Genomic DNA, 12,156 nt, shown 5'->3' with positions numbered 1-12,156 from the left:
TCTACGTTAGCGGGACTGTTCAAGTCCCGTGGACGTCACAATATATATCGGGCGTATAAAAATTAGTGTGGTCGATAAAAAATATTAGAAAGGAAAAAATAACTTGCACCAAAAACTTTAACATTTTCATGCTCACGCTGGGGGTATCGCTATAGCTCTGTTCTTCGAACAAGCTATCAACCAGCGCTAAACACAATTCAGATGTATGGACTTGTGGACACCACAAAAACGGACGGACACCACAAAAACGGACGGACACCACAAAAACGTAATGCCTCCAACGACTTCGTCACAGAAACGTATTAAAAATAAAAACCCCACCATTTACCCCTTGTTTAAGAAAGCTTTATTAGCAAATCTTTTTCTTCAATTAAGTTGTGTACTTCAGCATAAAAACGTTTCAATCCAACATTTCAACGAGTAAACATTGCTCACAGGGTTGCAAACCCAGCAAGGAAGTGCTGCAGTAATATGCAGTTGGCATATCAACAAACAAGGTGTCCATTTAGGCTTCAATAGGTTAATAGATATATAAAAAATGGTTTTCCTGAGGATGAATCAAGTTTTAGAGATATAATCACAAATCGGCATGCCTCCTCAACAACAACAGCCATGTCGGCCTTTTAACGAGCGAGAGGTCCTTCGTAGAGGGTGTCGAGAGTATAAGGGCCTATTGTATTATTTGTGATGAGGTAATAACAAAATGTGCCTGTTGGTGAGAATAAAAAAGGTCTGCTTGATATATTGCACCTTGACCATCATTGAATGGGCCGCTCTCAACGAAGCAGCATTTCAATGGTCGTCCATGGCTGCCAATCCATAAGCACAGTCATATAAACACCCAACTGACCGACGGTGACCCAATTGCCTCAATGCATACGGTCAGCCGTAGGTCTCTTGGGTAAGGACGGTATGACGTGGGCGAGCTGCGGAGTCAAGAGCCACAAAGCTGACGCTGTGGGAACCCATTGCGGTGACATGCAAAGACCGGCTGTTCCACACGGCCGCAATACACCGTGCGACCCAGGAGCTGAGTCGGTCAGACACGAGCAGGAATCAAGCAGCTCGGACGGCATTGGTGGCTGGTAGTGGTGACCCGTGGAGCTCGTGCAGGTGTCAGAAGTAGACCCATGACACGTTTCTGAAACATTCAAAGCAGGAGATTTTGCAATGTTTTACAAATGATGAAAATATTTCACAAGAAAACTCGGCAAACCGGTAATTCTTCCGATCAGTCTCACAATATCTCTACCTCGACGCAAACCGAGCATGACACCGTATTGTTGTGACAAAGGGAAAAACAGCACAGGTAGGAAGGAGACAACCAACCGAGACATTTCTTATCTTGTTTGGGGGAGAGAAAAGAAAAGAAGAGAAGAGTTGTGGGGGAAGTGAGGAAAAACACACACACACACACACACACACACACACACACACACACACACACACACACACACACACACACACACACACACACACACACACACAGACACACACACACACACACACACACACACACACACACACACACACACACACACACACACACACACACACTGAAGGAAAATTTAAGTTTAACTCTTCCGTATCAATATTGCTTTTATGTCATTCCGTTTCCAACCACACGATGACGCACACACAAAAATGTGAATAACCAATGTGCCGTGTGTGCCTACACGTAACGTCACTCGTACCTCCATTGTCAATAACAAAAACAAAATACGTTTCAACTAAAAAGTAACTTTTTAAATAAAAAAAACTTTCAATGTTTCAGCGTTTAAGCGTTTCAACTCAAAGATGTCCTTTAATTCAAGCTTCTGGGTCTCACGATCTGCCATGATCTTTCCTGGGAAAGCCACATTTCCAAGCTGGCCTCCAAAGCCAGTCGCCGATTGGGAATCCTTCCTCGGCCCACCTGAGCTCCTGACCACATACAAAGCTTTCGTCCACAGCCTGATGGAGTACTGCTCTCTCCTCTGGGCTGGTGCTCCTGCTTCCCACCTTTCTCGGCTTCACGCTGTGGAAACCAAGGCTTTTCGGATCATTGGCATCTCCCACAATGAGGCTGAGTCTTTGAGTCTCTCACTCAATCACCGCAGGCAGGTCGGTCGTCTTTCTGTTTTCTACCATCTCCTCTCTGGCCTCGCCCCCCCCCCCCCCTACTCTGTTTGAGATGTCCCCACCATATTTCCGCAGGGTGCTCAATGTCTGCCAGCAACCCTCTTCTGGTAAAACAACCAAAATCACGAATCGCCGCTCACCTTCACTCTTTAATTTCTCTTTTTCCCCACCTTTGGAATAAACTCCCTCACTCTGTTCAATCCCATTCTTCCCTCCAGGTCTTCCAAACAGCTGTTCACCACCACCTATGTTCCCCCATCCAAAACCACGATCTTCTCTACCCCAATGAATCCACCCCAAACCCACCTCCTCCAAATTCCTTGCCTTCCTTCCTGAAAGTCCCTGCGGTGTCCATCTTGTATACCTTGTATACCCCGTGTTCCCAGCCCCATCCCTCTCCCTTGCACAGATCTCATGTCTCTGTTCCCCACTGTTTTGTCCTTCCCTCTCCTGCCCTCCTTGTCTTGCGTTGTGTGTTAGCTCTCACACGAGCCTTGACAATGTATGCAAAAAAGGTAAATAAATAAAACTTTCTGGATTCTCAGAATGCTGTTCCACGGGTCTTTAACCCATGCAAACGACCGTGATGTCGTATTATCGGGTTTGTTGTTCACTGGATTATGACCGCCAGTATCGTAACTAACTGGTGATGTCATCAGTCTTTACCACCAATGACGTCATCACACGCTCTTTTTAGGGGGCATCTCTCACGACCTTGCTGGGCGGCAGATCTATTACGGATAAATTTGTCACTATTTATATTGCTAAGCTGTAGATCGATAGCAAATTTAGGCCACAACGTCCCTTTTAAATGTCATGAAGTTTGTGAATAAGTGAAATCTGCTTGCTCTGTTTATCAGTCTTCCTTACATACAAGTTCAGCAAGTCTTACAAAAGTCTGTGTTGTTTTCTATTTCCTGTTTGTATACTATATATTAATCATCTTGTTTGCATTCTGTGCTCTCTTCAAGGCACTACGAGGCGTGAATGGTGATTTGAAAGTCTTTTTTTTTTATACACAGGTGTCAAGACTCAAGCCTGGTGTTGGCTTGGTGGTTAGGATGGTGGCTTGGGATCCCAAGGTCCTGAGTTCAAGCCCCGTTGGCTGCTGAATTAACACCAGGGGGTTGACTCAGCCTGTCATCCTTCCGAGGTGGGCGAAATGAGTGCCAGTGTACTGGTCCCGGTGTATGCCCCGGTTAGAATAGGTGTACCATATCCCTGTGTGTCGTAAGAGGCGACCAGGGTTGGCGTCAGGAAGGGCATCCGGCCATAAAACATTCCCTCAAGAAAAAGCCAAACCCCTGCACAGCAGGGAAAAATGGCTGTAAAAACGGTCATTATATTTTATGTCAAGACTCATCATGGTGAATTAACAATATTAGTAAGAAAATAAACAAATAAATAAATAACTAAGAGCAATTATGGCTGGTCCCAAATTACTACTGTGACTACCTGTGTGAAGACATTGGTCAAGGAGAATGATACATCAGACCAAGGAATTACTGATTTAACGACTGGATTTTAAAGGCCATCCATGTACCTGGGCAAGTACGGCCTTGGCATGGTCCTTGCTGCACTCGAGGAAGCGTGGCACAGCGGGAGTAAGCACGTTGGACGTCATGACCCGGAGCTTCACCTCCAAACATGAAAGGCACCCATATGACCGGTCGCGTAACCTGTGTGAGGACAACCTCACTTAAAAACCCCAAAGAATGTCACTTTACTGACAGGTCTATGGACGTTAATTCAGGGCCATCTACTTATAATGTAAACTAACGTAGCAGAACGTTTAACCCACCTCCCCCCACCTCCCCCTCCATGTGGTCTATACACGTTCCTTCCCTTCTCTTCTAAAATAAATAAATAAAGACCGGTGTTGCCAGGGCGGAGGAAGATTGGGGGCGGACGACGGACGACTTGCCAATGCTCCCTTAACGAGTGGGTGTTTCTCGTGTAAGAAATACATTGCCACGAATCCTGTTCGAGACAAGTTTCTGTTTTCCCCATATATTTCAGCAAGCAGCGTTTCAGCTCAATAACTGCGGTTCCGATTCACAAGCAACTGCATATTGTGGTCTTGAATCTTTTTGAAACCACTATGCAGGAATGACGTCACTTCCTTGGGCACTGGTTTGTGCGCAGTATTTTGCAAAAGTGATGTGGTTTAGAAATACCACTGCTGCAGATGCTATTGTTCGTGGTTGCCCCTCGTATTTGAAGAAGGCCGTTGACAGGAGATATGCAAACCACCTGGTCGAATTGTTGGGTAGAAGGCTAGAAACTGCTTCCCAGATAGCAACCATATTTTGAGATAGCAGGTGGTGTAACCTGGTGTCAAGGAACCTCCAGGAAGATCAGGCTACTCAATACCCGCAGTACATGCAGGTATTTTAGTTTGTTCAGGGTGTTCGCAATGACATGCTTACTTTTCACGAAGAGCTAACGCTGGCAGACAGGACGTCCAGTTTAATGTCCTTCCGAGGGACTGCGCGCACACTGATAAATCAACCTGCATGTGAAACACCAGGATGACAGTTTATAGCCAGGCTGAGATTTCAACCTTGGCTTAACTGCTCAAAAGTGAGTGCACATACCTCCAAGTTATACTGCCACTACTTCTTCGGGGGGGTTGACCGGGTAAGACTTTTGGCCAAAGTCTTCCACAAAGTGACTGGCCAGGCCCTGACCTATGGTAGAAGGAGATTTGGGCAGCAATTTGTCATTTGTTTAGGGTGCCCATGCTAACTCACCTATTCTTCACAGTAGATGCCGTGTGATCTTTAAGGTCCACCAACTAATGCAAGCAGACAGTACACCCAGCTTAAAGTCAATCCGAGTGACAATCATGCAATATCCACCTGCGAAGCACCAACGTGACATTTTATAACCAGGTCGGGAATCAAACCCAGATTGGGCAGCGAAGCGCATCACCTCTGCACCATTCTGTCAGACTAGTGCAGGTTACAAATTATATTTTAAAACTCGAATGGTACCCGGTATAGCGCATTCATCCACCAGGATGAAGAGAGAGTTTACGTTTTGTATCCCACTCGTAGGCTGGATCTTCATCCAGACCGGACCCAAAATCTAATCGGCTTGTTCTTGTCGTCACCTACCAAAATGATCCAGCAAGTTTTGTCATAACCCGTCCATAACTTTTAAAAATATCGTGTCGTTTTTGGCCCTATCCCGCTGGTGAAGAATCATTTAAAGAACATGTATATATATATATATATTTTTTAATCCTCTTCTCCCGATCTTCACCAAAATAGAATCGACTCATCTTCGTCGCACACCAAACCTGCCCACCAAATTTCATCCGAATCCACGCACAACTTGACATGTCATGCTCACAGACAGACGGGTGCAACCATAACCTACCTCCACCTTCGGTGGCGGAGGTACCAAGTGTTGATGCAAATGATCCGATATTGAAATTTATTAGCACCATAGACTATTCAATTGTTTCTAAATAAAATAAAATAAAAATGATCTCACATTTCCATGGTAGGTTGTGCATGATGCATCATTGATGTGTGCAGACTCTCTCCTTGGAACGTTTTGGACAATTGCCTTTTGATTTTCAGCAGTGTTTGGAGCTCGTGAACCCTCTTTCTCCAGAACTTTTGTGGACTAAGAGGTGGGTAGGTATAAAAGAAAAAAGCGTATCACTTTCCCGCCCCTTTTTACAGATGTCCCGTGGTGGGCGGCAATGCGGCATCTTTTACAAAACAATGTGGATAACATGCTGGCGGGTTGGCTCATGATGTGGCAGAGTCGTAATTGCTGAGCGATGTTAATGAGTTGGTAAAATTTCACATGAGGGACAACGATTGGCTGTGTAAAGCACATGACGTTTTGAGGATGCTCAACAAACCGGAGGTGCATCAGGAGGAAGGAAGATGCACCGTCGCTTCGATTCCGGTTGTTCCTCGGAGTTGGTCGTAGCGTTCGGACAAAGACGCAGCATTTTTAAAAACTGCTTCTTTGTGAGCCCTCCATCACAATCTTCCACTCTGGTATTAAACCTTGAAGCAAAAGCAGGTATTAAACAATGCAGTTACATTTTTGCCATTGTTTCAAGTATCTTTGAAAGCTTGAATGTGGTGGGGGTTGGATCAAAGGTTTTCCCCAACGATGAAGAACTGCTTCTGCCCCAGTAAAACTTAGCAAAGATGGCTTTCTAATGTCATTTTCAAGCAGTTTTGAATCCCCCCCTCCACCCCACCGGTCATTTGTGTAGGAATGTTTTTGGCTTCTGTATTTGTCATAATGGCTGTGGCTCTGCACCCTGTTTGACAATATTGGGTTGTTTTTAATCGTTGTTTGGTGTCGCTTGGTCTACCTTTTTAAAGATCAAGCTTCACCCTGAAGTGTAGTAACTTGGTTTGCTCATGCGATATGACACGTGATCTCCAAAGGGTTTATAAAGCCGTCGTTTTTGCCTCATCGATTTATTAAGAAAACACCAAAACCATTTTTTTTTTTAACAATGATTCACAAGCAATAAAAACGAATAAGAAAAAAAAAATGAGATAAACCTCACATGCAATTGTCCTTGCTTTCACAATCAATCAAATCACTTGATTGACAGGTAGGCGTCGTTTCCCCCGGGACAGGTGATTCCGTTCCATGTGCTCCGGTACACTGCCCTTGCTCAACCTTCCAAACTGCCGGCACCAGTCCAGGCTCGGCAGAAGCACCGGCAGGCTGAGATGGATGAGTCTTCTTATCATTCTTCTTCTTTGATTTTTGTGTTGTTTGCGCAGCAGTCGATTCCTTCTCCATCGGTGAAGTATCATGAGGAACTGCAAACGGTCTCAAGTCAATGCACATCTCCTCAAACAAATTTCCAGGCTAACATTTCACGTCACAATCAATATAGTCATCCCCAAATGTGCTCGTGCAGCTCCGCGTACGAGCTATCCTCGAGCGCGTGCTCCACAAGAGAGTGGTAACACGCATAAAGATTATTTATATATGATTACACAAGTTGAATTTTGGTACGTAATATGTCGATGCTTATGTACACCCACTGTAAGTAAAACCACTGAATTGATCGGAGTCTTTGCAGGTAAAGGGTAAACGCACTCCTGTATTTTCTTATCGAGTTCAGATACACATCTAATAAGATTTGCCATCCGTCTTGTCTCTATGTTCGTGTTTTTTGCAAAGACCGCTGGGTCGACAACCACCACGTTTGGCATGCAGACAAAGGATGGTGTTAGATCGGTGATGAACTGTGCTCGGTTTCCGCCAGACATAGCGCTTTGCAGTCAGGCCAAATAGTTCAATTTTCGTCTCTTCAGGCCACAGAATCTTTTGCCTCATGCTCTCGGAGTCTTTCACGTGCCTTTTTGCAAACCCCAGGTGTGCTGTCATGTGCCTTTTTCTCAGGAGTGGCTTCTGTCTGGCCACTCTCCCACAAAGTCTAGGTTTGCAAAATGCTGCAGAGACTGTTGTCCTTCCATAGCAAGTTCTCCCATCTCACCCAAGGAACTCTGTAGTTTTGTCAGTGGTCATTTGGGTTCTTGTTCATCTCTCTGACCAAGGTCCTTCTTGCCCAGTTGCTCAGTTTGGTCAGATGGCCAGCTCTCGGAAGAGTCTGGGTAGTTCCATATTCTTTTGTTTGCCTAATGATGGAGCTCACTGTGCTCTTGGGAACTCTCAACATTAGAAATTGTTTTATACCCTTCCCCAGATCGATGCCTCTTCACAATTCTATCTTGGAGTTCTACGGACAGTTCCTTGGACTTCATGGTGGAGTTTCTGCTTTGACATGCACAGTCAACTCTGGGACGTCGTATCTATAAAGGTGTGTTTCTTTCTCAATGTCCAATCAATTGAATTGGCCACAGGTGGACTCCAATGAAGTTGTAGACATCTTAAGGATGATCAAAGGAAATTGGATTCACCTGAGCTCAATTTGGAGTGTCATAGTAAAGGGGTTGAATACTTATTGACTCAAGTCATTTCAGATTTGCATTTTAAATTAATTTGTAAAAAAAAATTATTAAGACATGTTTTCATTTTCTCATCATGGAGTGATGTATTTTGTATGGATCTGTGATAAAAAAATTTTTTTTTAATTTTATCCATTTTTAGCTCGCCTGTTCGAAGAACAGAGAGCTATAACGATACCCCCAGCGTGAGCGTCAGCGTGAGCGTGTGTGAGCGTCAGCGTGAAAATGTTAAAGTTTTTGGTGTAAGTTATTTTTTCCTTTCTCATGTTTTTATCTACCACACTTTTTTTATACGCCCGAAATATATATATATATATATATATATATATATATATATATATATATATATATATATATATATATATATATATATATATATATATATATATATATATATATATATATATATATATATATATATATTGTTACGTTTGAGGGGGGGGTATGCATTCAAAGGGTAATTAGGATGTTTAATTTGGTATGCCATGCTGCTCGAGTTTACCAGGATCTCGATGTAATAAGTAGCAATTCAGTGGTGATAAGTTGTCTAGTAAATGTTCATTTCTTCAAGGGGGGAAATGATAATTGTCACGTAATTAGATAGGGACACGGGATAGGGTAAGTGTGTCTGCGTAAACCCCTTTTGGTATTCTCTGGAGACTGGCCGTGACGTCACAGGACAGTGCAGCGGATGGCTCCGCCCCGTGATCACGATTGGCAGAAGGCGACGGCGGTGGGCCAATAAACGGCTCGATTGGAAGTGACGAGGACAGGAGGATAAAAAGGTTCTGTTCGGGGTCGAAAAGAAAGAGGAAGAAGATCGGGACAAAACGATCGCGGTTTTTTTTGGTGTGGAGGCTGTTACGCGAAAAGCATTCTTGTTGTTGTGCTGATTCGATCGTGTTCTTCATCGTGTCTTGTAGCCTTGCTGAGCCTCGTGCCTCACCTTGGTTGGCTCTGGGGTTCTGCTGGCTCGGAGTACGGGGTCGAACGGCGGGCGGACCTGCCTCCCTCTCCTGCTCGCAACTTGGCGCCAGAACTGGTTCCTTGGCGGCTGTGAGCGGACTTGGGCCGGGACCAGGAGGTCGACAGCACCACGGTTTCTCCTGCCCCCCTGATGAGAGCAAGGCTAGCTCGTCCGACGCCGATCCAGGGACAGTTGCGTCCACACCACGGTCCAGCCTGACCACCAGAAATAGCTACGTTTTGTGTGTGTGTGTGTGTGTGTGTGTGTGTGTGTGTGTGTGTGTGTGTGTGTGTGTGTGTGTGTGTGTGTGTGTGTGTGTGTGTGTGTGTGTGTGTGTGTGTGTGCTTGGCGCCTTAGAGGGTTTGAGATCTGTATATTCATTGGAATTGTCTGTGGTTTTCCCCACGCCCGATCCCACACCATCCCGTCGAATCGCCCCGGATCCCTTTTCTTGCCGAGTCTTGTTATTTCCGGTTAATAGTAAAAAAACAAATAAACATCATCAACTCAGTGAAAAGTGACTTGTGCCACCTTCCTCGTCCCGTTTGCGGTAGAGCGATTAGAACCGCCATGTTTGGGTTATAAATAAATAAACCGCCTCCATCGTTTCGGCTCATTCTATGTTGGCGGGACTGTTCAAGTCCCGTGGATGTCACAATATATATATATATATATATATATATATATATATATATATATATATATATATATATATATATATAATCGGGGCATATTATGTGATACCAGTCGTCCGTCCGTTCCTGTCCGCACTCTAACTCCCAAAGTTTTCACGTTTCATATTTGGTATATAGGTACAGACTGTGGAGACGGTGTGTCGCGACATACGTTCATTTAAAGTGGTTGCCATGGCAACCAGGATGCTGTTTTCCACGTAGTAGCACAATTCTGTATATACCTTCTTGTTCCGGCGTATATTGTGCTCACTTGCGCTCTTGTTACTGATTATAATATACAAATACATATATTGCTTTAAAATTATTTGGATCAGACTTCACTGCAATGCTTTATAAAAAAAATATTAATTATTAGACAAGTCTTTTAAAAACGATAAATGTATAAACAGGCAAGCATTGGGTGGCTTTGACACCAACTCTGGTAAATTCAGGCTGTGACACAAAGTGTGAAACAAGTCGAGGGGTGTGAATACTTTCTGAAGGCACCATGTGTTGTGGGTCAGAATTCTGCCACGTCTTGTGTACATAGTATGTAGACTGTCCTTCACCTATTTAGGCATCTTTTGGTTGATATGAAAAAGCTGGCAGGCTGCTGTACAGGTACGCACACTCACCTCTCCGCTGTCTAACCTGGTTTTGAATCTTGAAAGCTATAAACGGTCATCCCGGTGCTTCATCAATGTATATGCCGTCCCTCGGATGGACGTTAAACGAGACGCTTCATCTGCCAACAATAGTTTGTGGATGTTCTCGACCCCATAGTCTCCTTTGCGAAGAGTAGGAGAGCGATCACCAGCACCCTGAACAAATTAAATTCCTTCCCTAACCTACAGAAGGCACTGCATAAACAGCACAGCCACACCCTCAGCCAATGATTGTACCCCAAGTCTTGTGCTGCATACGAAAGAAGAAGAAGAAGAGGAAGAAGATTGATACGAGCAAGTCATCCAGTTGAGGGCTCAAGTTGACTGCAATTAATTTTAAAGAACACAAATAGCAGTAGGTACTGCATTATAAAGCATGCATGTCGTTTCAAAAGGACGATCAGCTCCCTACCCTGTACAGCTGCAAACACTAGCTTATGCTTTTATTTTAAGAAATACCTTTTGGCCTGAGACCATGGGTACCTGAGACCATGGGTATCGGCTGTGTAAACTCTAAACCAATAAAGAATAAGACATTTTCAATCGACGAACCGACAAACCCAAAATTTGAACCATAGCGGAGTTTAGGATCGAGTACTTAAAAGTCCAGGTGTTGCGACAAGTTCTCACCGTGAGCATCAGTAAGGCCACTCGGGCCGACCCATTCGAAAGTCGGCCGACGCAGACCACCACTGACGGTATGAGTCTTCCGCAATAGGCCGAGGCTGCTGAGTATGTTGGCAATGTCGTACAGTCGGCGTACTGTGGCTGTAGACAACAGAGAAATGCTTTCAATATCGATCGACAGTCACCCGATTTAAATTCTCCTTCTGCCTACCATCATTATTATGAGGATACGTGATAATAAACGGAGGTGTTGTACTTTATTACGTATACATGGGAGAAGATGATATGAGGAAAGAGAGAGATTGGGGGAAAAGCATCATTGGCAAGCGAATGGGGAGTCAGGAGAGTGGTCGGAGGAATGGCGAGAGAAGGGAAATAAGTTTGGGAGGAAATATGAATAAAGGGACGGGGAGAACGGTGATAGAAGCAACATGCATGGAACATACTGGGGAGGGTGGGGGAGTGGTATTGTCCAAATTCCCGCTGTATTTGCGTACATCGTGAATATTAACAAAAGATGCCACCACTTTAAAACTACCAGTTAACGAACACTACCTTTCCGTAACATCAATGTTATCATTTGTACAGTGACTAACCATCATATTATGCAAAGTCATCGAGTCCACAACAGATGTTAAGAAGGGTCGAGAGTTCTTGGCCCAACATGCACATGAAACGTGTACACAAACAAGAGCCACCATTTTCAACATGATCACCCTTTGAACAAATGCATTACTTTCATTATATTTACAGGTAAATTAAAACATTCTTCTTCCTCCATAGTCAGGCCACAAAATTTTGATCTCCCCTCCTATACTGGTCTTCATTCGGTATTTCCCCACAACTTAGTACCGAAGAGCAGTGAAAGCTGATCAACGCTATTTACCGACAGTTTCAATCCGAGCGTTGTTCTGAGCATCGATTAGATCTGCACCTCAACATTTGCCTTACTTTTGAATTGCTTTTCATCTTCTGGGCCGCACGGGGAATAATGGTTGATGATGCTGGAAGCCGCTGTATCAAGGTCGATATCCTTTGTGCTGGACGTCAAGAAGAGCATCACAAACCTCTGGCTCAGGGTACGCAGGGACTTCTCTTTACGTCCCCCACGCACTGCACACAGAAAATGAACGAAC

General features: G+C 44.3%; 1 protein-coding gene across 10 annotated transcripts in view; it reads right to left on the bottom strand.

The window, feature by feature from the left end:
* Nucleotides 1-331: 331 nt before the first annotated feature.
* LOC147025771 (transcription factor E2F8-like) overlaps nucleotides 332-12,156 on the bottom strand; it is a 28,751-nt gene continuing 16,926 nt past the window's right edge. For 8 of the 10 annotated variants that reach the window (XM_085880544.1, XM_085880547.1, XM_085880545.1 and 5 more), the window contains 7 exons: nucleotides 11,972-12,133; nucleotides 11,024-11,161; nucleotides 6,671-6,932; nucleotides 6,002-6,152; nucleotides 5,623-5,757; nucleotides 3,665-3,800; nucleotides 332-1,141 (listed from right to left, as the gene is read on the bottom strand). In XM_085880544.1, the coding sequence (XP_085736670.1) occupies nucleotides 870-1,141; nucleotides 3,665-3,800; nucleotides 5,623-5,757; nucleotides 6,002-6,152; nucleotides 6,671-6,932; nucleotides 11,024-11,161; nucleotides 11,972-12,133 (1,256 nt within the window). In that variant the 3' untranslated portion in view covers nucleotides 332-869. The remainder of the gene's footprint in view (nucleotides 1,142-3,664; nucleotides 3,801-5,622; nucleotides 5,758-6,001; nucleotides 6,153-6,670; nucleotides 6,933-11,023; nucleotides 11,162-11,971; nucleotides 12,134-12,156) is intronic. The other 2 variants (XM_085880553.1, XM_085880554.1) reach the window with 2 other exon arrangements.

This window comes from Eptatretus burgeri, chromosome 5 (assembly GCF_056783735.1).
Source record: "Eptatretus burgeri isolate ZD-2024b chromosome 5, Ebu_testis_v1, whole genome shotgun sequence".
Taxonomy (NCBI): domain Eukaryota; kingdom Metazoa; phylum Chordata; class Myxini; order Myxiniformes; family Myxinidae; genus Eptatretus; species Eptatretus burgeri.
The sequence above is the reverse complement of the archived record's forward strand: the minus strand, read 5'-3'. Positions and strand labels throughout refer to the sequence as shown.